Consider the following 27,305-nt stretch of genomic DNA (forward strand, 5'->3'; position numbering starts at 1 on the left):
AAGATACCACTGCCACGTCAGTGTCAAATGCTGACTGAGAATGAAACACCACCCAAGTAATATCTGCTCAGAGGTGGCCCTATGGTGGTCCTTTTTCACTGATGCACAGATTCTCTGCACATTTTAGCGTTTTGCTGCTCTAACGTAACTTACTCAACTAATCGGCTAATTAACAGCCCTTCTTGAGAGAATGTAGTTGTGTTAGAGCAGGAAAAACACTCAAATGTGCAGGACAGGAGGCACCCCAGGACCGTGTGCACTGATGGATGGAGCAGATGAGGCTGACAAATTGGTCGGAACGTAAGGATCTGAGTGACTGTGACAAATTGTGTTAGGTATGTGACTAAGTCAGAGCATCTCCAAAATGGCGAGTCTTGTGGGGTGTTCCTGATATGCAGTGGTTAGTACCTACCAAAAGTGGTCCAAGGAAGGACAACCAGTGAGCCGGCGACAGGGTCATGGGCACCCAAGGCTCACTGATGCACTTGGGGAGCGAAGGCTAGCCCGTCTGGTCCAATCCCACAGAACTACTGTGCTACTACTGTAGCATAAATTGCTGAAAAAGTTAATGCTGGCTAGGATAGAAAAGTGTCAGAATACACAGTGCATCACAGCTTGCTGCATATGGGGCTGCGTAGCTACAGACCAATCAGAGAGCCCATGCTGACCCCTGTCCACTGCCAAAAGTGCCTACAATGGGCACGTGAGCATCAGAACTGAAAAATGAAGCAATGGAAGAAGGTGTCCCGGTCTGATGAATCACATTTTCTTTTACATCATGTGGACGGCCGGGTGTGTTGTTTACCTGGGGAAGAGATGGCACCAGGATGCACTATGGGAAGAAGGTAAGCAGGTGGAGGCAGTGTGATGCTCTGGGCAATGTTCTGCTGGGAAACCTTGGATCCTGGCATTCAAGAGGATGTTACTTTGACACGTACCACCTACATAAACATTGCTGCAGACCAAGTGCACCCCTTTATGGCAACTGTATTCCCTAATGGCAGTGGCCTCTTTCAGCAGGATAATGCGCCCTGCCACACTGCAAAAATTGTTCATGCATGGTGTGAGGAACAAGACAAAGAGTTCAAGGTGTTGACTTGGCCTCCAGATTCCCCAGATCTCAATCCGATTGAGCATCTGTGGGATGTGCTGAAAAAACTAGTCTGATCCATGGAGATCCCACCTCACAACTTACAGGATTTAAAGGATCTGCTGTTAATGTCTTGGTGCCAGATACCACAGCACACCTTCAGAGGTCTTGTGTAGTCCATGCCTCGATGGGTCAGAGCCATTTGGTGGCACAAGAGACCTACACAATATTAGGCAGATGGTTTTAATGTTATGGCTGATTGATGTATGTGCTTTTTAAACATCCCATTCCAAATTTAGTTCCCCTTTGCTGTTACAATAACCTCCACTCTTCTAGATTTTGGAGCATGGCTGTGGGGATTTGCTCATTCAGCCCCAAGCGCATTAGTCAGGTCAGGCACTGATGTTAGGTGAGGAGACCTGAGGATGCAGTCAGTGTTCCAGTTCATCCTAAAGGTGTTCAGTGGGGTTGAGGTCAGGGCTCAGTGCAGGTCACTCGACTTCTTCCACTCCAGCCTTGGCAAACCATGTCTTCATGGAGCTCGCTTTGTGCACAGGGGTATTTTCATGCTGGAACAGATTTGGGCCTCTTCGTTTCAGTGAAGGGAAATTATAATGCTACAGCATTGTGTGCTTCCAACTTTGTGGCAACAGTTTGGGAAAGACACACGTGTGTGGTCAGGTGTCCACAAACATTTGGCTATATAGTGTACATTTAATGGACCCAATATGTGTGTTTATTTAAATCCTATGAAACAAGTTGCAGTTTTATGCGTTAAAAATGTTGAAAAGAGCACATGTATTTTAATCCTTGGTCACTATGCGGCGTTAAAGCACAGAAAACAGACAAAAAAAAAAAGAAGCTGGCTAACAGGCTCCTGCTGCTGCTGCTGCTCCTCCTGGTGCTGGAGTGTACAGTGTCCTTCGCCTGCACACTGAATCACGTCTTGCATAGTCGCTGTCTGTTTTATTTGATAAATATGTCTACTACCACCGGCGGCGGAGAGTTCGGCAATCCTCTGCGAAAGTTCAAGCTCGTCTTTTTGGGCGAGCAGAGCGGTGAGTGGCCTCTGACACCAAATATTCCCCGATGAAATGCAGAGACAGTGGTGATTAGACAGGCCGAGTGAGAGGATGCTCCTCCAGCTGACAGCCGGGGCTAGATTAGCGCCTCAGCTAGCTAGAGGCCTCACAGTGGTAAAATATGGAGAAATATTTGCGTCTGAACAGTTAGAAACACCCTCAGCCACTACAAAGAATTATTACGCTTCACGAACAATAATAAGCCCCTGTTATAATGTGAAATCACTTGTACTGTATTTACTAATTCTGTAATCATTGCCTGTTGTGTTTCATTTAGATTAGCTTTAACTCTGCCCACACAAACTCGACATTTTCTTTAGATACAGCGTTAAAGCGTTAACGTGGATATATTAAGCGGTTTATATGATTTCACACTATATTTTAGAGTATATAACAATCCTGGACACGCAGTGTGTCCAAAGCGAAGTCATATTTCATTTAGCTAACAGAGGTGGCTAGTTAGCTAAACGCCGTCGCTAGCTTGCTACATTCCCACACAACGCAGATAGCTAACGCTAGTTAGCTAAATATCAGTGACTGTTACTGCTAACACAATGTAGCTAGCTGACTTTCTGTATGTCAGAAATGGTAGTATTCGTGTAACAATTGTATTCTAAGCAAAATAACGTTTAAATATGTGCATTTGATAGGAATGGTTCTTTATATGTAGCTAAGTTTAATTCAAGCATAGCTAGCTGGCTACAGGTGCTAGCTGAACCGTTAGCAGTGTAATTTCTATCAACGCCAGTTTGTGACTAGCATGATTAGCTATCTGGTTTAATCAGCGATGTGTACGGTGTGTGATTCATTTCCCATTACACACCATCTCCATTTTGCTTTCATCATTTCTAAGCAACGTGTCAGTATTAAAAATCGCTTACACGGAGCTAGCAAGTCTTTTTTTCTTTTTTTTCTGATTAAAAGGGTCCTTAGCTAGGAACTGACACCACCCATGTTGCCAACTCAGCGACTAGAGTTCACACAATGTTCCACTGATCAGTGACTACATGCTTTTATGTTACATGATGATGTGTACACAGATGTATGAAGAACATCTGATACAATTGGAAATAAATATATATTTTTCTTGTTTCTTCAGTTGGGAAGACTTCTCTGATCACCAGGTTTATGTATGACAGCTTTGATAACACCTACCAGGTACAACAACAACAACAAAAAAAACAGATCCATCACTGTAAACAGTAACTGAATAAACAACAGCATCCTCAGTTATTGTGTTTTTCTTTAAAGCATGATTTTATGAAGAGCTTGTGAAAACAATATCTTGAATACCAGTACATGTATGAGTAGGCATGTACTGATATTAAATGTTTATACAATGTTAACTGCATAACCTTTTTTTTCATGATTAACAATATTCTTGCGATCTTGTATTTAAAATTTTTTATAAAACATCACTAGGCAGAGCGTTTGTTCCTTCTGCCATTTTTTCGTCTGGTGAAAAGAACTGGGATTGCTTTCTCAGACTTGATGCACCCTTCAGATTTGTCAAAAATGTTTGAAGATAGCCTGTATGATGCCTTTCAGATGGGACGGATTTACCTACCTAAGTAGCCTGTAGTAACAGTATTTTGAGGTGTCCATGATAACAGTACTAAGCATTTGGAATAATACAGTATAAAACAGCACTGCAATATTAAACATCACATCTATAAGTAATTTTACGAAGTTCATCAATAATTATTTCTTATTTTAGGCAACAATTGGCATTGACTTTCTATCAAAAACCATGTACCTAGAAGATCGTACGGTAAGCAGCTTTTATCCTTCAGAACTTTCATAACTGTCAACATGTAGATGTTGTTTTGGATGACACAGATGTTGATTTCGTCAACCTCCCCTGAAACCCACACTGACTTCTTTAAGCCTTAACTATTTTCCAGAGGCTGTCCACCCTGTAATGTTTTAATGTTTTATAAATAGCATGTTGCAGCTTAATTTTTCATATCCATCAAACTAGCCTACTTATTTAATTCTGTACAGCAACACAGCAGAGGCATTTCTGATTTCATTTGTTTTAGATGTGCACGCATGTACCTTATTACAGCCATTGTGTCCTGCCTTTTTGTTTTAGTCTTTCATTTTGGTTTGGTTGTGTCTTTGTCCACTCATGGCTGTTTGCCCAATGGGGTTCTTGTGACTCGTGTTGCACGGATGCTGATAGATTCGGCTACAGTTGTGGGACACGGCAGGGCAGGAGCGCTTCCGTAGCCTCATCCCCAGCTACATTCGTGACTCAGCAGCCGCTGTGGTGGTGTATGATATAGCAAGTAGGTAGTAGGGGTTCCCGCTACACCCCATCATGATGCCTGGAGCACATGGTGGAGTAAATTTGGGAGCTGGCTGGGGTCAAGGGCACTCGCGTAGCTTTGAGTATGTTGGACAACTCGGAATGTCTCCCTGAGCGACACTGGATAAATGTTTGGATATTTACTGCAAACTGATTGTAAACTAATTGAATTCAGTGTCCAACAGACTAGCCACAGGAAAGTCATTTATTTAGCAGAGGGAAAAAAACATTAAATGCATTTCACAGCAAAAACCGCACACCCAGATGGTGTTCATGCATGACAGAGCAGAGTGTCCAGCATTACTTCAGCACAGAGAGTGCCGTTTCTAAATCGCCTTGCCAGGAGCAGGAATGAAGAAATTCATCACTGAAATCATAACTGCTTGTTTGCATGGAATGATTCCTTTTAACATCTTGAAATCTTTGAGATTCACTGAACTGTGCATCTGTCTCAATTGTAAAGATTTGTTTTCTCTGGTGTCTGATTTTTTTCCCCCCCCTTTTAACCAAGCTTTCTTCCAATCTGTTCTCTTTACTGAATTCTCATTTATTTCGCTGCTACTATTCTCTGTTGCATGCTGTTGACTGGGTCCTCAGGTTCGGCTGCAGCTGTGGGACACTGCAGGGCAGGAGCGCTTTCGTAGTCTCATCCCCAGCTACATCCGTGACTCCACTATCGCTGTAGTGGTGTATGACATTACCAGTGAGTCAGAGCTACTCATTTGCACAGCAGAGCTCTGTATCCCTAAGCTAGCATAGTCTAGTAGCTAGTGTCAGTATTAGTGTGGTGTTAATATTAAATGCATCACATGTAATAAACTACAGATGTGAGTTTTCAGCTTGTCAAGATTTCATGCTTCAACTAAACTGCTTTTCACTGTTTGCCCAACCTTTATACTAATGGTCTACGTTCTCTGTTTCCTCTAAGAGCTTGCTTTAGTATGTCATCTCTTTGTGCAGTGATTAATCAAAGCTGAAATAAATGACACATTCACCACAGCTGAACTGAAAATATTATTCTCTCCTGTAGATCTTAACTCCTTCCAGCAAACTTCAAAATGGATAGATGATGTCAGAACAGAGAGGGGAAGTGATGTCATTATCATGCTGGTTGGCAACAAAACAGACTTGGCTGATAAAAGGTATAGCATTGATAAAAAAAAGTGATCTAACTATTTAAACAGTTGTACTATTTTATAATAGACCTTCTCACTCGTGAGAAAATCCTCTCTCAGCCTCCAAAGACTTTTCCTTTTCAAGCTGTATGTTACATGTATTCAGTGTCTCATTTCATTTTAATTGCTCCTTTTGCTCTTTATGATTTTGATGCGGCTCCTTTTCATCATCAACTTCGGAGTCATGCTGATCTTTTTTTTTAAAATCGTTATTAATTTTTCTTTAATATGACCTTTTGATTTGATTTATTTTGATTCCCTTTTATCACTTTTGTCTTTCCATTCTCCATTATGATTTGAACCATTTCCTCACCCTCTCCCTTTACACTGGACTATGGCAGGCAAGTTTCAGTAGAAGCTGCAGAGAAAAAAGCACGGGAGCTCAATGTGATGTACATAGAGACCAGCGCCAAGGCTGGTTATAACGTCAAGCAGGTGGGTCTTACAGCACAGGTGTGTAGACAGGAGCTGATCGTGTCCGACACCTTCCCATAAGATCTTAATTTCTGTTGTAGTTTCGACCACACTTCATGAATGTTTTTCTGTATGAATGTTCTAATGATAATGGTTTTACTTTATTGACCATTTGATATTGTCTCTTGCCCGCACTGCTGTTTCTTTTTATTCTCGGCTTTTTAAAGCATATTATAGGAAAACTAATCTTTCCTTTTTTCTCTTACTAATCTAAAGTTGAGTTTTTCTCTTTCTCTCTCTTCTCCTTCTTCTTGTTGGCATCTTCCCCTTTTCTTTCTATGTTCCACCCTCCCTGCTCGGACATGAGCAGACAGATCACCACGGAGGAGGGCGAGCAGAGGGCTAAGGAACTGAATGTCATGTTCATTGAAACCAGTGCAAAAACTGGCTACAATGTCAAACAGGTATAGACTCAATAAAATGAGAACAGCCCAGCCCATCAGCCAACCCTTTCTACTACTACTTCTCACTCACTTTTGTTTTGCTGTCCCTTTCAGCCTCACCCAGTTCTTTTAGACACTTTCTCTACAGTTCATATGCAAAAGGACTGTGCTAAGGGCTACATCTTGATCTGCTTTGCTCTTGCTTGTAGGTTTTGGTTTGCTTGCTTGCTTGCTATGAGGGTCTTCTGCATGTTAGTACACGATGCTTTCATTTGGATGACTTGATTTACCCAGTAAAACACATTGAAACTCTAAGCATTTGGAGTTTATAATCAATTTGATCCCATTAGGGATGTGCCTTCTTTCTAATTTTAATATTCAAATATTTATAAGAGTTAAGGAAAGGATAATGGGTTAAGAGCTAGGAGAGGGGAAAACATCTTTAATCAAGCATTGTCTTGTGGGGGGGCGATGTACATGTTTGAAAAAGAAATAATGAATAGAAATAGTAAACACACAGCAAAAGTTTACTAAATGACTTTACCGATTATTCAGCCTGTAGTGCACTCTGGCATCTGTAAAATTCCAACTTACTGAAAGTTCTAACTGGCACGTAAGTTAGGAGCAAAAATCTGATTGTATTAATGGTCAGTGGCAGTACATGTTTATAATAATCTGATGGTCAGTATAAACTTCTGCACATTATACTTAGTACAACAGTGCATGAGACATAAAAGCTTTAAGACTTCTAATGAGTTTGTACTTAACATTATTGGAAACTTTTGTCTTGCGCACTATGATAGTGCTGCTCTTTGCATTAAAATATTGCCCAAGGCAGTGTTCCTTTTTTTTTTTTTTTTTTTTTTTTTTTTTAAATGAGTTAAAGTGGACTTGGTGTACAGTGAAAACCTGCATTCGAGCACCCATGCACATCCCTAGTTCCAATATTACAAATGTCCTAAATAACAGATAACTCGTAGTGATCTGTACAGTATATGTAAGTTAGCCTGTCTATGCTTATGTTTAATAACTTATTATGATAAAATGGTGAATTTCACTCTTCTTACAGCTTTTTAGACGTGTTGCTGCAGCCTTGCCTGGGATGGATAGCGCACCAGAGAAAAGCAAGGAGGACAGTATCCTTTAATATGCATATTATATGTTCTCACAACGGATACCATGTGTGTTATCTTTGCTCGTAGTGTACTGAAACATTTGTGTCTGAAATGTTTAATTTTTGAGAATCTCATTATAGGCCTTAGCAAAATTAAACATTAGACCATGGTTTCAGCATTTCTGATTAAAAAAATTTTTTTTTTTGCTCTGAAAATTAGGCAGACTACTGACTGTTAATTTTTCTGTGTGAACCCTGTTTTATTTCTGTTTTTAGGAAAGCTGTAGAGTTGCTCTTTGTGAATGTGTATGATATAGTCATCCTTAACTGCGTTCTCTCAGTGATTGATATCAAACTGGAGAAATCTCCTGAACTGCCGGTGACTGAGAGCGGCTGCTCATGCTAGTAACCGCTCCAGACTCACACCAGCTCAGCCTCCTCCCCACCAACAGCTTGTCTCTCAGTGGCCCTGTGCCATTAGTCAGAGCCTTTTATTTCCCCTTGACTCAGTGACTTTTCGGAGTAACCGTGTGGATGTGCTATTACTCTGTATTAAAACAGATTATCAAAAATATATATGTTAAAGGAAAAACAGTAAAGAAATTTAAGCATAGGTTATACCCTCATTGGATTCATGTCTATCCTGACTGCATGGCATTGTGTATGATTGCAGATTGACACGGCTCAATTGCTCTTGCACTTTTTTTTTTGAGCATCAGTGCCGTCACGCTCATCATCATCATCATTTGTTTCAGATTTCCTAACTCACTTTTGTTGGACCTAGATCCTCATCTCATAATGCCTTGCTATTTCATTTCAGCGAACAGAAAGGCAAAGGCAAACTAAATAGCATTGTTTATTGATGAACTGTAAGCGTGTGTTACTGATGATTTTTTACAATTATAGTTTTGACAATTTTGTTTTTCATATGACAGCTGAAGGGCCAGTTCTAACATGGATATTGAGGGACCTCTTCAAGCTCTAGATGATTGTGAGGGTAAAAAGTCTCACAATATGTTTAAAAAAAAAAAAAAAATTGAACAAGCCTAAAAAAAAAAAAAAAAAATTGTAATTGAATGTTAATGAATTTGGTGTTAGGGATCAGTACAATTAGAGTCTTTTGTTTCAGGGTATAGGTGTTGGCCAAAGAAGACTTGATATAAATAGGATCATTTTAGACACACCTCTGTATTCTGGTCAGACTCTTTATCTCTTTCTCACCCTTTTTACACACTTCATTGGTAAATTGCATGGAATTTGAATACACCTAGCTGGGGGTGAAAAGCTGTGGATATACATTCAGAAGATATTCTAGATACATGGGTTCTTTAAACATGCACCCTGTATTCTAACTATCTATAAACTGTAATTATGAAACCTCATTAACTGTAATTAATGAATACCTAGATAATACCTGGATGGTTCTTGGAAGCAAGGGAATGAATTACACACTAGTGGGTGTACTGAATTTCAGCAGCTGCATCTGGTGTCTCTGTGCTCGCTGCACTCTTTTCGCCTTGTGTTCAGTAAACCATTGCAGGACCAGCATGCTATCTAAGGGTGCTTTAAACAGAAAAGGCACCATCATTGTGGTTTAGAGAGGCCTGCTGATTTGCATAAAGCTCCAGAGGTTTCTGTTGAGTATATGAATTTTTTTCCCCCCTTATGCACAGCTATTGCTTAGTGTAGAGAACTGTCTTGAAGAGTTTAACCATGTGTTGCTAATGCTCATTTTAAGACTGTTGGTTTTATATGTTAATTTATTTATCTCACTAAGAACTGAAAATGTGTTGTGTGCTTGGCCTAAATGGCAGTTATTAAACACTTGGGAAACAGTCAGCTGATTTATGGCTTGCATTTCTGCTTTGGCTACTGCATCACAGAGACCTGGTTGTGTAATTTTCTCCTCACTATGCTCATTTTCTCTCGGTTGTATGCTCTGTGTGTAGTTTTAAGGATCTGGCCAGGCTGGATCTATAGTTGTGTACATGCACTTAAATGTACATTCTTTGACAGCACCACTACACAGCAAGCTTGTTTTGAAATATTAGCCTTTGACATTGTTTCGATATGTAAGTATTTAATTACAAGAACCATCTCTCCTGAACAGCTGTACACTTATTGTCACTGATTGAATACTCCGCTGTGTGCTGTTCTGAAGTGTTTGTCTATTTGAAATATGCTGTCTTACTAGTGTTTAGCAAAATTTATGTGGGAAAAAAAATGCATTATCTGCTGTAAAAATAAAAAAAAAGTTAAAGAAACACTGAAGTGTATCACATGGAATAAAGATATTTCACCAAGCGTTAAACTTGCTCAAGGATTGTGTTTATTTTGAAGGATTTTGATGTAACTTGATTTTCACCACTGTGTGCGTGTGTGTGTGTTTAGACACAAAAAGAGGAACTGGAGACTCTCTGACCATGTCTAGCGAAACTGAATGTTGCAGTGCATCAGGTGTACACAGGTCTACGAAGTGCAGTATCTATAAAATATTCAGGCCTGCATGCTAATCCTCAGACATCAGTAAAGCTGTTGAAGTGAATAAAATGAAACTTGAAGTGTCACTGTTAGGTAATGCTGTGTTAGATAAGCTGCAACAGAGCCATCACATTCCCTTATCAGTACAACTGAACGCCTCTCAGTCAGTTTCGGTTAATGAATAGTGCAGTTCACAGCTCTTAAGAGTCAAGTCATAGATTATTAGCTGACTTCCGGAACATAAACACTGAAGCTAATTGATATATGCCAGTATCACTGACTACACCCACTGACGACCAAAACTCGGTAGACACGCCTAAAATAAGGAGGAAGTGAGAGGGGATAGTAGTCTACCTATAAAGGCGGTGAGTTAGGCAACAGACTCTGAGTAAAGTCGTGAGAAGGTACAGTGCTAAACAGGCTCCGGTGAGTTATAGGCAGTAGTAGGTGCGCGTGCTGCGGCTAACAGGTTACACCTGTACTAAGTCCGGAAGTCGTGTTAAGCGCTTACATTGGGCTGGTTATCAGAGAGCGTGGTGCGGAACTGCAGCGCGCACACACGGACTCTTACAGCAGGAATATTCACACTGACGCTGTTGCCCCGTGGCAAGGGTTGGTGTTTTTTTTTTTTTTTTTTTTTTTTGGTTCTGCTTGAAACTGGGATTAAAAGAGGAATCGCAGACCATTTCCTGCTGTTGGACATTTCAGGTGACCTTTAGCCATGTCTCTGGGCTCAGGCGTTGTTCCAGGCGAGGCGCTTTTCTCTGACTTCAGGAGACAGTGTTTGTCGACGGAGAACTGGCTGAACAAGTACAATAAGAACGGAATGGAGGTGTGGGTCGAGGTGCCCCCTTTATCCAACTCGCCCCAAGGGAACAAAAACAACTACTCCAAAGTGCACAAAATCAAGGTGAGTAGTGACGTTGCACAGATCCCTAGGTGTAGGAAAGTTTAGATTAAACTCAAGACTAATTTCTGTCTACTTTTTTGCAACTTTATGACAAGTGGGAGATATTAGTCAGGACACAAAGAATTTCTCCTTAGACCTGCTGTCAAGTTATTTGAGTTTGCTGTCAGTGTTAGCAAATCCTCACGGTGTCAGTGTTATTTTTATTCATTTATTTACACAGGGAAAAAAAAGGTTCTTGACACATAGGATACAAAAATCTATTTTAACGAGCATCAGTGGAGGCAGTGACAGTTATAAAAGTTTTGAGGATACTTGTGATTATGTATACTTGCCACACTGGGGCTATAAAATTGTCCTAACTTTGTATTAGTACACCAGTTGCACCTGGAAAAGGTTGCCTTAAATATGATTGATATAATATGAAATATATTAATGAGAATTTGTAAAATGTTTGTGTTTACTTTCACCTGTTGTGTCCACTTGTGCTAGTTTTCATATATATATAAATGTGTGTGTGTGTGTGTGTGTGTGTGTGTGTATATGTATATTTCCAAATATATGTCATGATTTAAGGATTGTTTGTCTTCCACACAGTGTAAAATTGCCATAAATGATGTGTCTGCTGCTACAATGTACGATGTTCTCCATGACAACAAATATCGAAAAACGTGGGACCCTGCAATGCTCGAGAGCTTTGAAATAGCCCGTCTTGCTCCCAATGCTGATGTGGGCTACTATTCATGTGAGTCTTATAATATAGAACATCTTACATCTTACTTTATGCTTTGGGATCTTTCAGGTCCTTATAGTCACTTCATCACTCTCATGATCATACATGTCCCCTCAACTGTTACCTCTTTTAATGAACTTGTAGGCTTTGTATGTATGGATACTAGTGCAGGGGTTCACAAACCTTTTTAGCCAGTGACCCCATTTTACAGGCTCAAAATTCTCACTCCAGTAAACTTGTCTAATGAGAGGACTGGACACTGCAGCTTATAAAAGCCAGAAATCTCAAAATAACAACATTTGAAAATATTTTATATTATAAACATGTTACCACTGTAGAAGCACAGAGCTTCTGTGCTCTGTGGCAGTTAGAACTTTCACACGTTTGGTTTTTAACCGACAGACCATACTGCTGCAGTAGGCTACAGACTGAAATATTGAAATAAGTGTTGTTTCGATTAAGGCCATACACTGCACATATAGCATAAATGTTGTATTTTGCAGTGTTTCTAGTTAGTGGCTTGCAAAAAAATGCATTTATTTTTACTTTAAATAGCCTCTCTGTGTGCGGTCAGTGTCCTGTGTAAAGGCCACTTTGATTAAGGGTAATGTTACTGGTTCTGTTTGTCTTGAGCTCATTTAACCCCTGCTGAGCATTAGGAGTTAAAAATTGTAGCCCATATTCTTAAAAGGTTTTGAGTATTTTACATTTGCTCCACAGGGGTCTGTCCTAAACCACTGAAAAACCGAGATGTGGTTACCGTCCGATCTTGGCGTACTTCCGAAGATGAATATATAATTCTCAACTACTCTGTCAAGCATCCGGTATGTTGGCCAATGGATACAAGTCTTTATCCTCTCTTGCATACTACAAACTTTAATGTTGGCATTATATTGGTGCAACGTTTAACAGCATGAGCTGGACAGTAGCTGTAATTGTTTAATTAAAATTCTGTATACTGAACTTAATGTTAGTGTTTTTCCAGATGGGTGCTTCATGTTGGTTCTTGTTTATTACAGAAATACCCTCCACGTAAAGACTTGGTGAGAGCCGTCTCTATTCTGACGGGTTACTTGGTGAAACCCACAGGGCCGAACAGCTGCTCCTTCATTTATCTCTCACAAGCAGATCCTAAAGGTAGGATAAGAACTTTAGTCCTCTCCAAACATCTCATGTTCTGCTTGCCAATATAAAGAGGACTGAGCATTGTGTAGTGGTTTTAAGATAGATCAGAATGATAGTATATTGTGATAATTAAAGTGTTATATGTAATGTCATCATATGTAACATCACCACAAAATGTTACTTCTATCAAAGCAAGGTAGCCGTTTGATCAAAGAACAATCAAATGAGAAGGTACATTGTGAGAAAATGGTATTTGACAAATTGTTTATGATGAACACATGTGCTGTATAAAAGTATTTTAGCACTTCCACAAACCAAATAATTTTAATACTTCCACTTCTACTGTATTATGTTTCCTAAATGTTGTTTAAATACTGTGATGTACTAGAAACCATGGTATTGAGTTGTACAGTGATCATACTTGGAGTGTTTTGTACTGTTTCACCCACTAGTATTGATGTGTCCTAATTATAATCTCTTCCAATAGGTTCTCTTCCTAAGTGGGCAGTAAATAAGGCAACTCAGGTCCTAGCGCCCAGAGTAAGTACATTAAATTTGTTTTAATTTGACCTTTTCATCCTGGTTTGACCATTCTGAAAGTCATGGTGTGATGTGGTGTTTGCTCTCCAGTTTTAGTCCAGCGCAGCTGTTGTCAGGTCTTGGCTTTTCAAAAAAAAAAATGGTGTAGAAGAAGAATGATTGTGTGGTTAGATGAGGATCATGAATAGTCTGATCCTTAATTCTGATCATAATGATCCAAAAGTTTTGTTTTCAAATGCCATATTTGCAATTACCACTTGAGAAATCAGCCCTTTTTTCATTTCCCTGCTGAGCTTGGGCTCTGAACTCATTAGCTAAATATCACTGAACAATGGCATGTCAGTGTAACTAGTGATGGATCTGACTGTAACCATGCTATAATCTGTAGTGTAGAGACATTTCATGATATCCTAGAATGAATGACTTACTTTGGACTTTAGAACACACATAGAATCACCTAGAAACCTGCCATTCCAACTGATGATTGCTGTAGCCATAGAGACCCATATCATGTTCTTGTCTGATGTGTTTCTAAAACTTCTGTAGAATCAAGCTGAACCTGCCTGTCTGGTTTCTAAGATGATTAACTGCATTGCTACTGACATCTAAAACGATGTAGACTAAAGCACATCTTTTGTTTTTGGCCAAACTGAGATTATGAAAATGTTAGTTTGTAGACTAAAGTCCAGTCTTGGTTGACAATCTTATTAAAACTCAATGAATTAACTTATGAAATTAAGGCTACTGTGGATGTCACAGTTTATGTATAGTTTTGTATTTTTAATGTGTTTTTTTTTTTTTTGAGTGCACCACATCTAGCCTCTAATCATGGCTTATATGTAATGAGAATTAAAATATTACTCAATTAAAATTTTAGGCGACCTGACCCCAAACAAAACAAAACAAAAAACCGATACTAAAGAAAAAAAAAATCAGTTGTAATCCACGTGAGTCAAGACAAGGGCTGAAAAGCAAGATTCCAATGTCATAGGTCTTACTCAACCTTGTAAGTAAACAGAAAGAACTAGTGTTCATTGTTCATATGTGCTGATACTCCTGCTACCTTCTCAGTCACTCCCTTTCTCCGTCACTCTGCAGGTTATGAAAAGTGTGTATAAGGCGGGTCAAAACTACCCTGCCTGGAAGGCCCAGAACTCTCCAGAACATAAGCCATGGCTCTACCCTATCCAGAGTGAACTTCCCATGATGGACCCAGCTGAGCTGGGCATCCAGCATGCAGACTCGCTGGAGAATGTGGATGAGACCTCGGCTCATGATGCTGTGGAGAACGAGGATAGCAGCTGAAGGACAGCACAACAAGATGAAAAAATGGACACTTACCTTTTAAACTTCGAGTTTGTGTCACGTAGTTGGTGCTGTTCATGCGTACTTATTCCTTTTTCTTTTTAGATCAAAAGTGTTTATAGGCACTGTGGTCTAAATCTGTGGCACAATATTAAGCTGTGCTTACCACAAATTTTTACATAATGCAAAAATGCAGAATCATGTGAAGGCTGGTCATGGTTTATAAACATGTATTCCTTTGACGTTAAAAAGTGGGAAATTGTCTTAAGTGTTTATTCTTGAAAGAGAGAAAAGCCAAGCTTATATATTTTTGGCAACATATTCATCGCTTAATTTAACATTATTGCAAATGAAGGGAAGTGAATGTTTGACCTTTTTCTGTAAAGGTAAATTATATCTGAGTAGGTAAATTATTTTATATAATTAAATTATGAAGTGTTATGTTTTTATTTATTTCTCTTTAGCTGATTTATTAAAACTTGAACACTGCAAAATAGTAGGAAGGTTACTTGGACAGATGCAGGGAGACAGAGAGGCCTCCTTATTTGTTTATAAATTTGTTAGTACACTTTGTCTTGTGTGTGTGTGTGTGTGTGTGAGAGAGGGAACAGTGAACTTGATTTTACATGACTATCCAGGGGAGTTTAGTAATTAGTGTTTAATTATTATGACTGTATATCTGTCAGAATATGACTTATTTGTATTATGCCAGAATTATTTATTACTTTACTGGTATATTACTCACATGTACTTTTTAGATTAGTGGTTCTCAAACCTAGAGATGGTAAAACACACACACATTTTTCCTGCTGTATCTTGCATTACTCATCAAAGGCCTGGAAGTTAGCTGATGAGCTGATTTTTGCATGTGTTAATGTACGAACATGTGCATAGCATGAGGTGAGGGTAAGACTGACAACACTGGTTTACAGAAATACACGAGATTGATGACAAAAGCAATATATTACCATGCTTACATAAACACTGTGATGTCCCTACATACTGTTTTGTTTTCTCATGGGAACGGGCCTTTCCTACCAAACAGATGTTCTGTACACAAAGTGGGAGAAGAATAGGGACGGATGTGTAGAATATATTACAAGAAGACTTTATAGAATACTTTTCCTCATTGCTGGTTTTTTAAAATTAATTGTTTTAAAAATGTTTCATCTAACAATGTTCTCAAATTCTTATTATAAAGATTATTACAAGGATATTTAAAATAAATCATTTAATCAGTTAAGATTTATTAAGACTTTGTTCTCAGAATTTATTGTGACATAAATATACATCATCTCTGTCTGGTGATGAACACACTCTCCATAAAGTTATTTCTCTGAAAACACAGATTCTATACAGGATGGCATAAATGATTTACTGAAAGGTCCCACTGTAGATATGAGTTTGGCAGTCAATACCACGAACAAAAAAACACTTCAAATACTGAAGTGTGTTTTAATATCAATAAAAGTTGCCATTCACTGTGGAGTGTACCAAGTTAGGGTCTCAGATCCAAGGAATAAACATATGGATTTGACAATTTATGAATGACTTACTCATCAAAGTAGATACTAATGCTATATATGTGCTGTGATTATTGGTTGTTCTTAATTAGTTAAGATAGTTTTATCTTTCAGTAGTATAATGTCAGTAAGCAGGATATTAAGGACACACACAATGTTCTAATCAATGGTCATTCTCCCCCATTTATGTCAGAACCCATACAGTGTATAGCCATATAGTGTGTATAATAGAACAGGCATACTATAGCACAAACAATACAGAGCATACACAAAATTGCTCAATATAACATCCATCACCTAGGTCAGGAGTGTCAAACTCCGGTCCCAGAGGGCCACAGAGAGGAGCGTAGCAGCCATTTGATAAGTGAGGGGAACAGAAAACCACAACACAGCTGCTATAAATGCATAGCCTTGTCGCTACTGGAAAGTAAATGAATAGCTTTTGTTGTCACAACGCTAGAATATGAAACCTGATTATTACCTGACTCATGGAGCCCCATTGTTGTCATTAACAGATAACCTAAGTGCATGTAAATGCATTAATCATATTACAGCCAAAATATTATATTTTGCACTAACAAGCCATATATTAATGACAATTATCTATTTGAATTTCAGATGTGTACAAACTTTGGTATTAAACTGTCAGTATGTACAAAGCATGAACTCACCACTAACAGCCTAATTATTCATCGGTAGTAAGCATGATGTATTTCAGTCTGATTTCAATTAAGTGATCAATTGTTTGCCTCAGACTGTGGAACATTGTTCAGGTACAAATAAGCTCTAGGGACGAACAAAGTTTGGTCTAAATGTTCTACAGAACGACAAGACAATAACAAAAGAAGACTGGCATAAAAAAAGCCAGACTGAAATTTGCAAGTGATCACCAACATTTTGTTGGTGCTCTCTGGTCAGATGAACAAAAATGTAACTGTCTGGCCGTAACGATCAGTGTGATGTATGGCGGAAAAAGGATGACGCTTTTAATTCAAAGAGAACCATCTCAGCTGTGAAGCATGGGGGTGGGAGCATCAGGCTGTGGGGATGTTTTGCTGGAAAAGGGACTGGTGCACTTTAGAAAATAGATGGTGTCATGAGGAAGGATGATTATCTAGAAATACTGAAGCAAAACCTCAAGACACCCATATAGTTAAAATTTGGTCCATACTGGGACTTCCAGCAGGACAATAATCCTAAGCATACCTCCAAAGTTGTAACAAAATGGCTTAAAGACAACAAAGTTAAAGTATTAGCATGGCAAGCACAACACACTTTTTCTGTTCAGTCCACAAATTTTCTGTGGTATTCAGATCAGGGTGTCTGAGCAAGGAGGCCCACAAACCTGACTGAGTTATACCAATTAAAGCAATTAAAATGCAATGACACAACATACTAACAAAGTCAAATTTCTGACCCACTGAAAAACTCATATAGTAAATAAAAGCTGAAACAAGTCTGTCTCTTAGCTATTACTTTGAAATTACCTCTTATGGTAATAAAGTAGATAACCTAATTGACTTAACACAGGAAGTGTGTGGCAACATGGAATGTTTGAATTTGTGAAAAATTGAGCTTGAAAGTCTTTAACCTAGATGTAAATAAACCTTTAGCATTAACTGTATGTATATAATTATGTAGTAATTTATTGAGGGCCAACGCAATGTTCACTGTGCTCGGGTGATTTTTATAATATTTATGCACACATAGTAAAGCTTTGTTAACTTTTTCAGTCACTGAATTTCTGACCAATGAACAAAGAAGTTTTAGGCGTGAATTTTCAGCTGCACCTTCCCCTCAGACAGCATTTTATTTGCTTTTTGGTTTGTTTAATTACATGAAGTGAGAAAACAAACAAACAAAAAACAAATAACAAACAAGTCAAAGGTATCAAATTTCTCTCAGATTCTGCAACCAGACCAATACGTGTAAAGGCACCCTAAAGACACGTTTCTGTATGCTAACCCTATACAATGCTCAAAAAGTAGTACATGCTTTAATAACCTTTAGATTAGACACTTTCAACAAGTTGCTGCTTGTTGTCTCTACTTAAGTTTAAGCTAGCTCCGGAAGTGGCAGCCCACATAATTACCAAGAAAAGAAACACATTAGTATCCTACTCTTATTAAAATTACATTGGCTGTGTATTAGGTTACTCATTATCTACTGAGTTCTGCTTATTACATTTAAATTTAAATGTTTTAGCTCCAGCATACCTTGCTGATCTGCTGAACCAGTATAGCTCATTCTGAGCACTGAAGCAGGCCTACTGTAAACCTCAAGAATCTCTCATAGCTCACCCTGTGGAAGATTTTTTTCCCCCCAATCACCTATTACTCTGTAATAGTGTTTCATTATCTGTAGTAATTTTCAGAGATTTTCAGTTCATTTATTTATGACTGATTATGACTCATTATTATAAATACTTAAACCTTTTAACCTTCTATATGTAAAACACTTATTTGGACATAAGAAACGCTGTAAAATGTTTTTATTATTAGTAGTAGTAATAGTAGTAGTAGTAGTAGTATAATTATTTATTGCTTTGTAAAGTTCTTATTGGACTTGAAAGCAGTAATGCTACTAACTCATTACAGAAGAATGTAGGATAACTTGCTTTGGTGCTACTAAAAGAAACTAACTGGGTCATGGAATTTTCCTATTAAAAGATACTCAACTGCACATAATGGCATTGAATGTTTGCCCAATATGTTTGCCAAATGTCTAGTGGACATAATGACATGGTTTTTCTTATATTATTTGACAGACATATTGCTATGTTCGATTACATTTGATATATTTATATTCGATAAAGTCATACCAGAATGTCAGAACGTACGTTTCCACAAAGGCCTATATCTTGCTTGACAAAATGGTTTGTGGTGTGGGTGTTTGTTGGCATGGAGGAATAATAGATGTTTGAAAGCGTAGGCATCCCCACGTGTCTGTGATGCAACTGGTCACAGCCCACAGGAAGTTGTGTTCCCTCATCTAACGTAAATTCAGCCTGTGACGGACTTGGTAATTAGCTGATTAATAGCTGAAGAGAATGCTAAACTCGAGTGCTGTGGGCCTCCCAGACTGGAGTCTGACAGATCTGTGCTAGGTTAAGAAATACAGTCCCCTCCAAAAGTACTGGAACGGTGAGTTTGAGATCGAAAGATGAACATGAGATGATAGATCAGAATTTCAGCCTTCATTTCCTGATATTTATATCTAGACGTGTTAAAAAAAAATCTAGAACATGGCACCTTTTGTTTGAACCCACCCATTTTTCAAGTGATCAAAAATACCGGAATATGTGACTGACAGGTGTTTCTTATTGCCCAGGTGTGCCTCGATCGGAGCCAGTGCACAAGCACGGGGCATAGCTAATACAACAATTTGGAATGTCCTGAAAAAAGAAAGAAACCACTGGTGTACTAACAACCACAGGTTGAACAGGAACAGGTTGGCCAAAAAAAACAAAACAAAAAAAGAAGAAAAAAAAAAGCAGTTAATGACAGAAACAGATTGTGAGAGTTGTGAAGAAAAACCCCAAAACAACAGTCAGTGACATCACTAACAACCTCCACAGGAGTGAAGGTATCACAATCCACTAATAGAAGACGACTTGAAGAACAGAAATATAGCGGCCATACCACAAGATAGTAGGAATAAGTAGTAAGAATCAGAAGGCCAGATTGGAATTCACAAAAAAGCACAGAGATGAGCCACAAAAGTTCTGGAACCAAGATTAACTTCTACCAAAGTGATGAAAAGGCCAAAGTGTGGAGAAAGAAAGGAACTGCTCATGATCCAAAAGCATATGAGCTCATCGGTCAAGCACGATGGAGGTGCAGGAATGGACTCACAAATTTTTTATTGATGATGTAACTCATGATGGTAGCAGTAAAACGAATTCAGAAGTCGACAGAAACATTCTGTCTGCCAATTTATAGAGAAATGCATCCAATCTAATTGGGAGGAACTTCATCATGCAGCAAGACAATGACCCAAAACACACTACCAATACAACAAAGGACTTCATCAGGGGTAAAAGTGGAAGGTTTTAGACTGGCCAAGTCAATCACCAAACCATACACCAATTGAGCATGCAATTGAGACCGAAGGGAGAAACACCCCAAAACAAAGAATAACAGAAAAAACCCATGGTACAAGCCTGGAAAAGCATCACAAAAGAAGAATGCAACAGTTTGGTGATGTCAGTGGGTAGCTGGCTTGATGTAGTTATTGCAAGCAAGGGATATGCAAACAAAGAATGTTATTTACTTTAAGACTGTCTGTTTTATTACTTTTGTTCACCTAAAAAATAGGGTGGTCTGCCACCAAAAGCTTCTATGTTCTAAGTTGTTCAACAGATCTAGACATAAACGTTAGGAAATGAAAGCTGAAATTCTGATCTATCATCTCATAATTATCATTTGATCTCTAACCCAAAGGTCTTCAGTGTACAACATAAACAAAAAAATTGGCCTTGTCATTCCAATACTTTTGAAGGGGACCGAATAATACAATTATACTAAAAGGCCAAACATATGTGAACACCTGATCATTGCACCCCTGTGTGCTTGCAGAACATCCCATTCAAACACCATGGGCAGTAATATAGAGGTGATTCTCCATTTGCTGCTATAAAGGTTTCCACATCATTTTGGCAGCATGGCAATGGGGATTTGTGTCAGCCACCAGAGCATTAGTGAGGCTCTGCACTGACATTGAGTGAGAAGGCTTGGCCTGCAGTCTGCTTTCCAGTTCATCCCTAAGATGTTCAGAGGAATTGAGGTCAGGGTTCTGTGCAGGCCCCTACAGTTCTTCCACATGTGTTTATGAACCTCACCTTGCACACAGGGGCATGCTGTCATGCTGGAATAGGTTTGGACTAGGAAACTTAGATTCAGTGAAGAGAATTTACTTATAATAATATGCTACAGCATACAAAGACAGCCGATACAATTGTGTGCTTCAAACTTCGTCGCAACAGTTTGAGGAAGGCCCACATAAGGGTGTGATGGTCAGGTGTCCACAAACTTTTGGCCGTATAGTGTACTTGTATTAGTTGTTTCAGACAGTGCTATAATCACATCCAGTGCATCCTTTCGGTGTTGTTCATTCCTGTATCAAATATAGTTTCTTACTTGCATGGGAAAGTGACAGAAACAATATATTTGCACTACAAGGATATGTGAGGTAGTGTTCATGTAGTTCATGTGAAGACTCTCAAAGCTGAGTTGGCAAAACATAAGTTGGGTAAATTCTTGTGAATTTCCCAGATATATACTCTAATATGTTCATACCTCTGACAGCACATGAATGATGAATGCAGCATTAGTCAAAAAAATCAGATGAGATGATGACGGTGCATTGCATGTTCACCAGCACATCAGTAATCCAACACCTCAGTAATCCACTCAGTCAATCTTCAGCATGTCTCTGCCACCTAGTGTACTGTCCTCTCCTTCTGTCTCTGGTAATCTAACAGGTAGCATCAAGCACACTGATAAACTGGAAAAACTCTCACAGACATATTTCGACTATGTACTCTATATCTTTCACGTTAGTTTTAAGAGAACAAGATAAACTAAGAGAACTTACTGTAAGGGAAATAGCGCACCCTCATCACAATCTCCCTGGCTGTCTTCAAAATCTCCACAGCCTAGAGCATCAACATAAGGTATGGTCAATTACTGTACCCCAAAGTTACCTAAACTGTGTGAAACTTTCGCAAAATACAGCCCCTTCTTTTAGTGTTTCCTCCAAATCCCCCCAAATACATACACACATGTTGTCCTGAATGCTAGTAAAAAAAAGGGGAAGCTTTTTAAATAGTGTAGAGGACATCTCCTTGTCCTAATTGTCTGGATGTTAGTGATCACTAAATATTTATTTAAAAAAAAAAAAATTATATCACAGGGCTGTTAAATTGTTGAATCTGACTGGTCAGAAGGTGTCAATTAACTTTTTTTTTTTTTTTTTTTTTTTTTTTACAAAGCATTAGACACTTGACTTCTGGATGAGCAGTTATAAGAAAAGAATCAACTTCACGGTGGTTTCAGCATCAGGCCGCTTCAGACCACTCCACTGATTATTTTCCTATAACAGCATGCACTGTTGTGTTTTATTCCAACCAGTGTGATTGAATGCTCGAATCTGACTGGACAGAAAGTGGGCATTATTTTCAGTATAACAACACAGGTAGTTACAGCTGTAACATGAACATTACTATTAATATGCTCATTCTAATACATTATTGTTTCTATAGTAACAGCTCATACACAGGGACTTGTATAAAAGATGCTCCACATAATCTAAGATTTAAAAATGGGTTGTTGTTTAACAAAGTGATTCTTATTAATGTTTATGTGATGAAGAGTTTTGTTAGAATTTGTAAAATTTATTTAACATTTAAGGAAGGAGTCTCAGTCTTAAGCACTCTCATTCTTGGGTATGCGTTCCGTTTTCTCTGTAAAAATGACAGACTGCGTTTTTTGTGTGTGTGTGTGTGTGTGTGTGTGTGTGTGTGTGTGTGTGACTGAGAGAAAGAGAGAAGCTTTAACGTAAGAACAGGAAATAACTGGTCTCTCAGACATTCTACAACATTAAATCTACCTATAAACTGTTAAAATGCGCAGTGTGTCGTTCACTGATAAATTATTTTAACACACACACATATATATATATATATATATATATATATACACAGTTGAGGTCAAAAGTTTACATCCCCAGATATGCTAGTAATATTTCATAGATATGCTAGTACAGATATTTCACATAAAAGATGTTTACATGTAGTCCATAAGAGAAAATAATAGCTGAATTTATAAAAATGACCCTGTTCAAAAGTTTACATCCCCTTGATTCTTAATACTGTGTTGTTACGTGAATGATCCACAGCTGTGTTTTTTTGTTTAGTGATAGTTGTTCATGAGTCCCTTGTTTGTCCTGAACAGTTAAACTGCCTGCTGTTCTTCAGAAAAATCCTTCAGGTCCCACAAATTCTTTGGTTTTCCAGCATTTTTTGTGTATTTGAACCCTTTCCAACAATGACTGTATGATTTTGAGATCCATCTTTTCACACTGAGGACAACTGAGGGACTCATATGCAACTATTAAAGAAGGTTTAAATGCTCACTGATGCTCCAGAAGGAAAAAACATGCATTAAGAGCCGTGGGGTGAAAACTTTTGAATTTGAAGATCAGGGTAAATTAAACTTATTTTGTCTTCTGGGAAACATGTAACTATCTTCTGTAGCCTCTGAAGGGCAGTACTAAATGAAAAAATATGATATTTAGGCAAAATAAGAAAAATGTACACATCTCCATTCTGTTCAAAAGTTTTCACTCATGAACAACTATCACTAAACAAAAAAACCCAGCTGTGGATCATTCAGGTAACAACACAGTATTAAGAATCAAGGGGATGTAAACTTTTGAACGTGGTTTTGAACATTTTGAACTTTTGAACATTTTTATAAATTCAACTATTATTTTCTCTTATGGACTACATGTAAACATCTTTTATGTGAAATATCTTATTCAGGTCAGCACTAAATAAACAATAACATGCATTTTGTATGATCCCTCTTATTTTGGTAAAATAATTAATATTTTGCAGATTCTGAAAGGGGGATGTAAACTTTTGACCTCAACTGTACATATAAATACATATTATATAACATTGTAATCGTTGGCAAACTGTTGTGCTATAAAGGTTCTCATTACAGATCACTTACCTTTGAGTGTTCTATATCCTGAAAGTCCACTTCATTAACTGAGAGCACCTGATCTCCTTCCTGAAGTCCTGCCCTGTGAGCGTCAGAATCCGGCACCACCTAACAAAATACAAAAGGAGAGAAATTTTTCAAAAATGCATGCAGTCTTATTTACACAAAGGCTTTCCACAAAACAAGATGGCGCCGCTAAGGAAGGCTGCTTACGTTAGTACTCGAAACCCACTAGGAGACAATTTTTTTTTGCAAACTACACTCCTCTAAAAGCTCCCCAGCATTCCTCCAAAAGCTGCTAAACAAATTTTTACATATAACGTCTATATTTGTCTACTAGATTCTATTCTATTTTATTCATTATATTCTGCTTTTATTATCTTCTGTTTTATTATGTATCGATGTTGCACTGTGGGACGAGGCACTAAGGAAAAACATTTCACTACATTAATACATCACATGTATGTATATGACAAATAAAGAATCTTGAACCTTGACCAAAGGACATGTCGCAGACCTCTGTCAATAACCAACTGGATAACTGTGAACCCCTCCACACAAAACTTATTTCATTGATTAATTTTGGATCTTTTTATTTTTCTCATAACTGTTTATAACTTACAGATACAATACTTGTTTAATGAACTAAAACACAATATTTTTTTTAGTAGAATAAAATTTACTAAGAACTACAAAGTCTTTGAAGTCTTTTAGGCAACATCTGGATTTCAATCTGCTGTAGGATAACATTTATTTGATTTAAAAAAAAAAACATAATTATTAACTACAACCTCAAAATGTATGAGCTTTATATTTAGAAACATTGGTCACACCTCTATAGCTGATTTTGATTTGATGGTTTGTGTAAAAGAAAGGCAGAGTGAGCGTGTATCTGGATAAACCAATATGTGATGGTGTGTTGATCGTCCCAGAAAGCTTCACAATTATAGTTCTATATCATTTTTGTGTAAAACAACAGCCCATGCCCACCCTATTTATTTAAATGCAAGAAATTAACATCCTAGCTTGATGAAGGTGCAGCATAAGCACCGAGGACATACCTTTGAGATAAAGATACCAAGCTGGGAAGCTTTTCCACCTCGGATATTGAAGCCCAGCTGTGCTCCAGGAGGCTTCTTTAAGATTATGGTGCGTGGCAGGAACTGGGTAAGCTCATTGTTATAATCAGGGTGATTTATCCTCTGATGCAAGAGAAAACAAAATGAACATTAAAAAACAAGATTATACAGAATAGGTAGCTCAACATATATTTACAAATGTATATATTAAGGATGTTACAATACTTTCTTACATCCTGAGGAGGAATCCATGCAGGAGGATTTTCATAGGAGGGCAGAAACACAACTGGCAGTTGATAGTCATCATAAGGAATTTTCTGATCCATTTCTCATGCTTAAATAATGTAAAAAAAAAAAAAAAAAAAAAGAAAAGAAAAAACAACATTATAGAGTATTACAAAAAAGGCACGAAAACAAATAGACAGTTTAAAACGCGTCACAATAATGCTGGTGTAGGGAAACTGCATAACCATTTCATCACAGAAATAAGAAATAACTGCAGCTATAACTGTTATAAAAGGTAGATAGATGCACTATATTACCAAAAGTATTCGGTCACCCATCCAAATGATCAGAATCAGGTGTCCTAATCACTTGGCCTGGCCACAGGTGTATAAAATCAAGCACTTAGGCATGCAGACTGTTTTTACAAACATTTGTGAAAGAATGGGCCGCTCTCAGGAGCTCAGTGAATTCCAGCGTGGAACTGTCATAGGATGCCACCTGTGCAACAAATCCAGTCGTGAAATTTCCTCGCTCCTAAATATTCCACAGTCAACTGTCAGCTTTATCATAACAAAATGGAAGAGTTTGGGAACAACAGCAACTCAGCCACGAAGTGGTAGGCCACGTAAACTGCGGATGCTGAAGCGCATAGTGCAAAGAGGTCGTCGATTTTCTTCACAGTCAATTGCTACAGAGCTCCAAACTTCATGTGACCTTCAGATTAGCCCAAGTACAGTACGCAGAGAGCTTCATGGAATGGGTTTCCACGGCCGAGCAGCTGCATCCAAGCCACACATCACCAAGTGCAATGCAAAGCGTCGGATGCAGTGGTGTAAAGCACGCCACCACTGGACTCTAGAGCAGTGGAGACGCGTTCTCTGGAGTGATGAATCACGCTTTTCCATCTGGCAATCTGATGGACGAGTCTGGGTTTGGTGGTTGCCAGGAGAACGGTACATTTCGGACTGCATTGTGCCGAGTGTGAAATTTGGTGGAGGAGGAATTATGGTGTGGGGTTGTTTTTCAGGAGTTGGGCTTGGCCCCTTAGTTCCAGTGAAAGGAACTTTGAATGGTTCAGGATACCAAAACATTTTGGACAATTCCATGCTCCCAACCTTGTGGGAACAGTTTGGAGCGGGCCTCTTCCTCTTCCAACATGACTGTGCACCAGTGCACAAAGCAAGGTCCATAAAGACATGGATGACAGAGTCTGGTGTGGATGAACTTGACTGGCCTGCACAGAGTCCTGACCTGAACCCGATAGAACACCTTTGGGATGAATTAGAGCGGAGACTGAGAGCCAGGCCTTCTCGACCAACATCAGTGTGTGACCTCACCAATGTGCTTTTGGAAGAATGGACGAAAATTCCTATAAACACACTTCTCAACCTTGTGGACAGCTTTCCCAGAAGAGTTGAAGCTGTAATAGCTGCAAAAGGTGGACCGACATCATATTTGAACCCTATGGGTTAGGAATGGGATGGCACTTAAGTTCATATGTGAGTCAAGACAGGTGACCGAATACTTTTGGTAATATAGTGTAGATAGATAGATAGATAGAGATAGATAGATAGATAGAGTTGCCACTCAGTCATGGAGCACCAGGTCAGCTAATACGACTAACTAGCTATTTGTGTTTTCAAACAGATAGCTGTCAAATTTCCATAACATAGCCTGCTAGCTTAACTAGCACACACAACAGGAAAAAATATGAACCGCGTTGCTCGAAAAGCAACAAAATAAAATGTTCATAATCTTCCGTGAGACGTGTAATATTCACACAATTTAAAACTGGAGTTTAAACGATAATAGTTCGAAGTTGTTGTTGTTTTTTCTTTCATTTCATTACTTTCCCGCTTCACAACTCACCAAATTGTGCACCTTCTTCTTCTTCTTCTTCTTCTTCTTCGCTTACTTCCGCTTTCTCTTCGTCTGCTGCTCCTTCCTCTGTAGCGTAGACACGCTGGTTGTGAGTTTACCGCCGCCTGCTGCATTACCTCCTGCCAAAACACCACTGTCCAGCTCAGTAGA

The 27,305-nt window shown here is 38.5% G+C and overlaps 3 protein-coding genes across 8 annotated transcripts; 2 read left to right on the top strand and 1 right to left on the bottom strand.

Moving 5' to 3' along the window:
- Nucleotides 1–1,940: 1,940 nt before the first annotated feature.
- On the top strand, nt 1,941–9,940 carry rab41 (RAB41, member RAS oncogene family). 5 transcript variants are annotated; one of them, XR_008301998.1, is made up of 9 exons: nt 1,945–2,148; nt 3,272–3,330; nt 3,890–3,943; nt 4,358–4,463; nt 5,514–5,625; nt 6,000–6,093; nt 6,443–6,536; nt 7,585–7,651; nt 7,971–8,040. XR_008301998.1 is itself a non-coding variant. In XM_026917939.3 (8 exons), exons 1-8 carry the CDS (start codon nt 2,070–2,072, stop codon nt 8,033–8,035), a joined length of 636 nt encoding a protein of 211 aa, XP_026773740.1. In that variant the 5' UTR covers nt 1,941–2,069; the 3' UTR covers nt 8,036–9,940. The 5 variants fall into 5 exon arrangements, 4 of the variants coding, with proteins under 4 accessions (XP_026773740.1, XP_026773742.1, XP_026773741.1 ...); XM_026917939.3 differs by lacking the exons at nt 4,358–4,463; nt 6,000–6,093 and adding an exon at nt 5,081–5,186 and having other exon boundaries at nt 1,941–2,148; nt 7,971–9,940; XM_026917941.3 differs by lacking the exon at nt 6,000–6,093 and having other exon boundaries at nt 1,944–2,148; nt 7,971–9,940.
- A 184-nt stretch (nt 9,941–10,124) lies between these two features.
- On the top strand, nt 10,125–15,969 carry stard14 (START domain containing 14). 2 transcript variants are annotated; one of them, XM_034306140.2, is made up of 7 exons: nt 10,125–10,722; nt 10,819–11,020; nt 11,615–11,762; nt 12,471–12,574; nt 12,770–12,887; nt 13,363–13,415; nt 14,514–15,969. In XM_034306140.2, exons 2-7 carry the CDS (start codon nt 10,832–10,834, stop codon nt 14,718–14,720), a joined length of 819 nt encoding a protein of 272 aa, XP_034162031.1. In that variant the 5' UTR covers nt 10,125–10,722; nt 10,819–10,831; the 3' UTR covers nt 14,721–15,969. The 2 variants fall into 2 exon arrangements, with proteins under 2 accessions (XP_034162031.1, XP_053091341.1); XM_053235366.1 differs by lacking the exon at nt 10,125–10,722 and having other exon boundaries at nt 10,731–11,020.
- pdzd11 (PDZ domain containing 11) lies at nt 15,948–27,263 on the bottom strand. Its single transcript, XM_026917502.3, has 6 exons — nt 27,144–27,263; nt 25,283–25,383; nt 25,032–25,172; nt 23,980–24,078; nt 21,839–21,899; nt 15,948–21,718 (listed from the first exon to the last, which is right to left on the bottom strand). The coding sequence occupies exons 2-6, from the start codon at nt 25,373–25,375 to the stop codon at nt 21,684–21,686; spliced, it is 429 nt and encodes a 142-aa protein (XP_026773303.1). The 5' UTR covers nt 25,376–25,383; nt 27,144–27,263; the 3' UTR covers nt 15,948–21,683.
- Nucleotides 27,264–27,305: the final 42 nt, after the last annotated feature.

Source organism: Pangasianodon hypophthalmus, chromosome 7 (genome assembly GCF_027358585.1).
Source record: "Pangasianodon hypophthalmus isolate fPanHyp1 chromosome 7, fPanHyp1.pri, whole genome shotgun sequence".
NCBI lineage: Eukaryota > Metazoa > Chordata > Actinopteri > Siluriformes > Pangasiidae > Pangasianodon > Pangasianodon hypophthalmus.

Bases quoted from the DNA above. Each gene is read 5' to 3' on its own strand.
- rab41 (XM_026917939.3), top strand. From the start codon at position 2,070: ATGTCTACTACCACCGGCGGCGGAGAGTTCGGCAATCCTCTGCGAAAG. The intron at 3,944-5,080 runs GTAAGCAGCTTT...CTGGGTCCTCAG, and splicing joins TGTACCTAGAAGATCGTACG to GTTCGGCTGCAGCTGTGGGA. The intron at 5,187-5,513 runs GTGAGTCAGAGC...TCTCTCCTGTAG, and splicing joins AGTGGTGTATGACATTACCA to ATCTTAACTCCTTCCAGCAA.
- stard14 (XM_034306140.2), top strand. From the start codon at position 10,832: ATGTCTCTGGGCTCAGGCGTTGTTCCAGGCGAGGCGCTTTTCTCTGAC. The intron at 12,575-12,769 runs GTATGTTGGCCA...TGTTTATTACAG, and splicing joins ACTACTCTGTCAAGCATCCG to AAATACCCTCCACGTAAAGA. The intron at 12,888-13,362 runs GTAGGATAAGAA...CTCTTCCAATAG, and splicing joins CTCACAAGCAGATCCTAAAG to GTTCTCTTCCTAAGTGGGCA.
- pdzd11 (XM_026917502.3), bottom strand. From the start codon at position 25,375: ATGGATCAGAAAATTCCTTATGATGACTATCAACTGCCAGTTGTGTTT. The intron at 25,173-25,282 runs GTAAGAAAGTAT...CTCTTGCATCAG, and splicing joins CATGGATTCCTCCTCAGGAT to AGGATAAATCACCCTGATTA. The intron at 21,719-21,838 runs GTAAGTTCTCTT...GCTACCTGTTAG, and splicing joins GGTGCGCTATTTCCCTTACA to ATTACCAGAGACAGAAGGAG.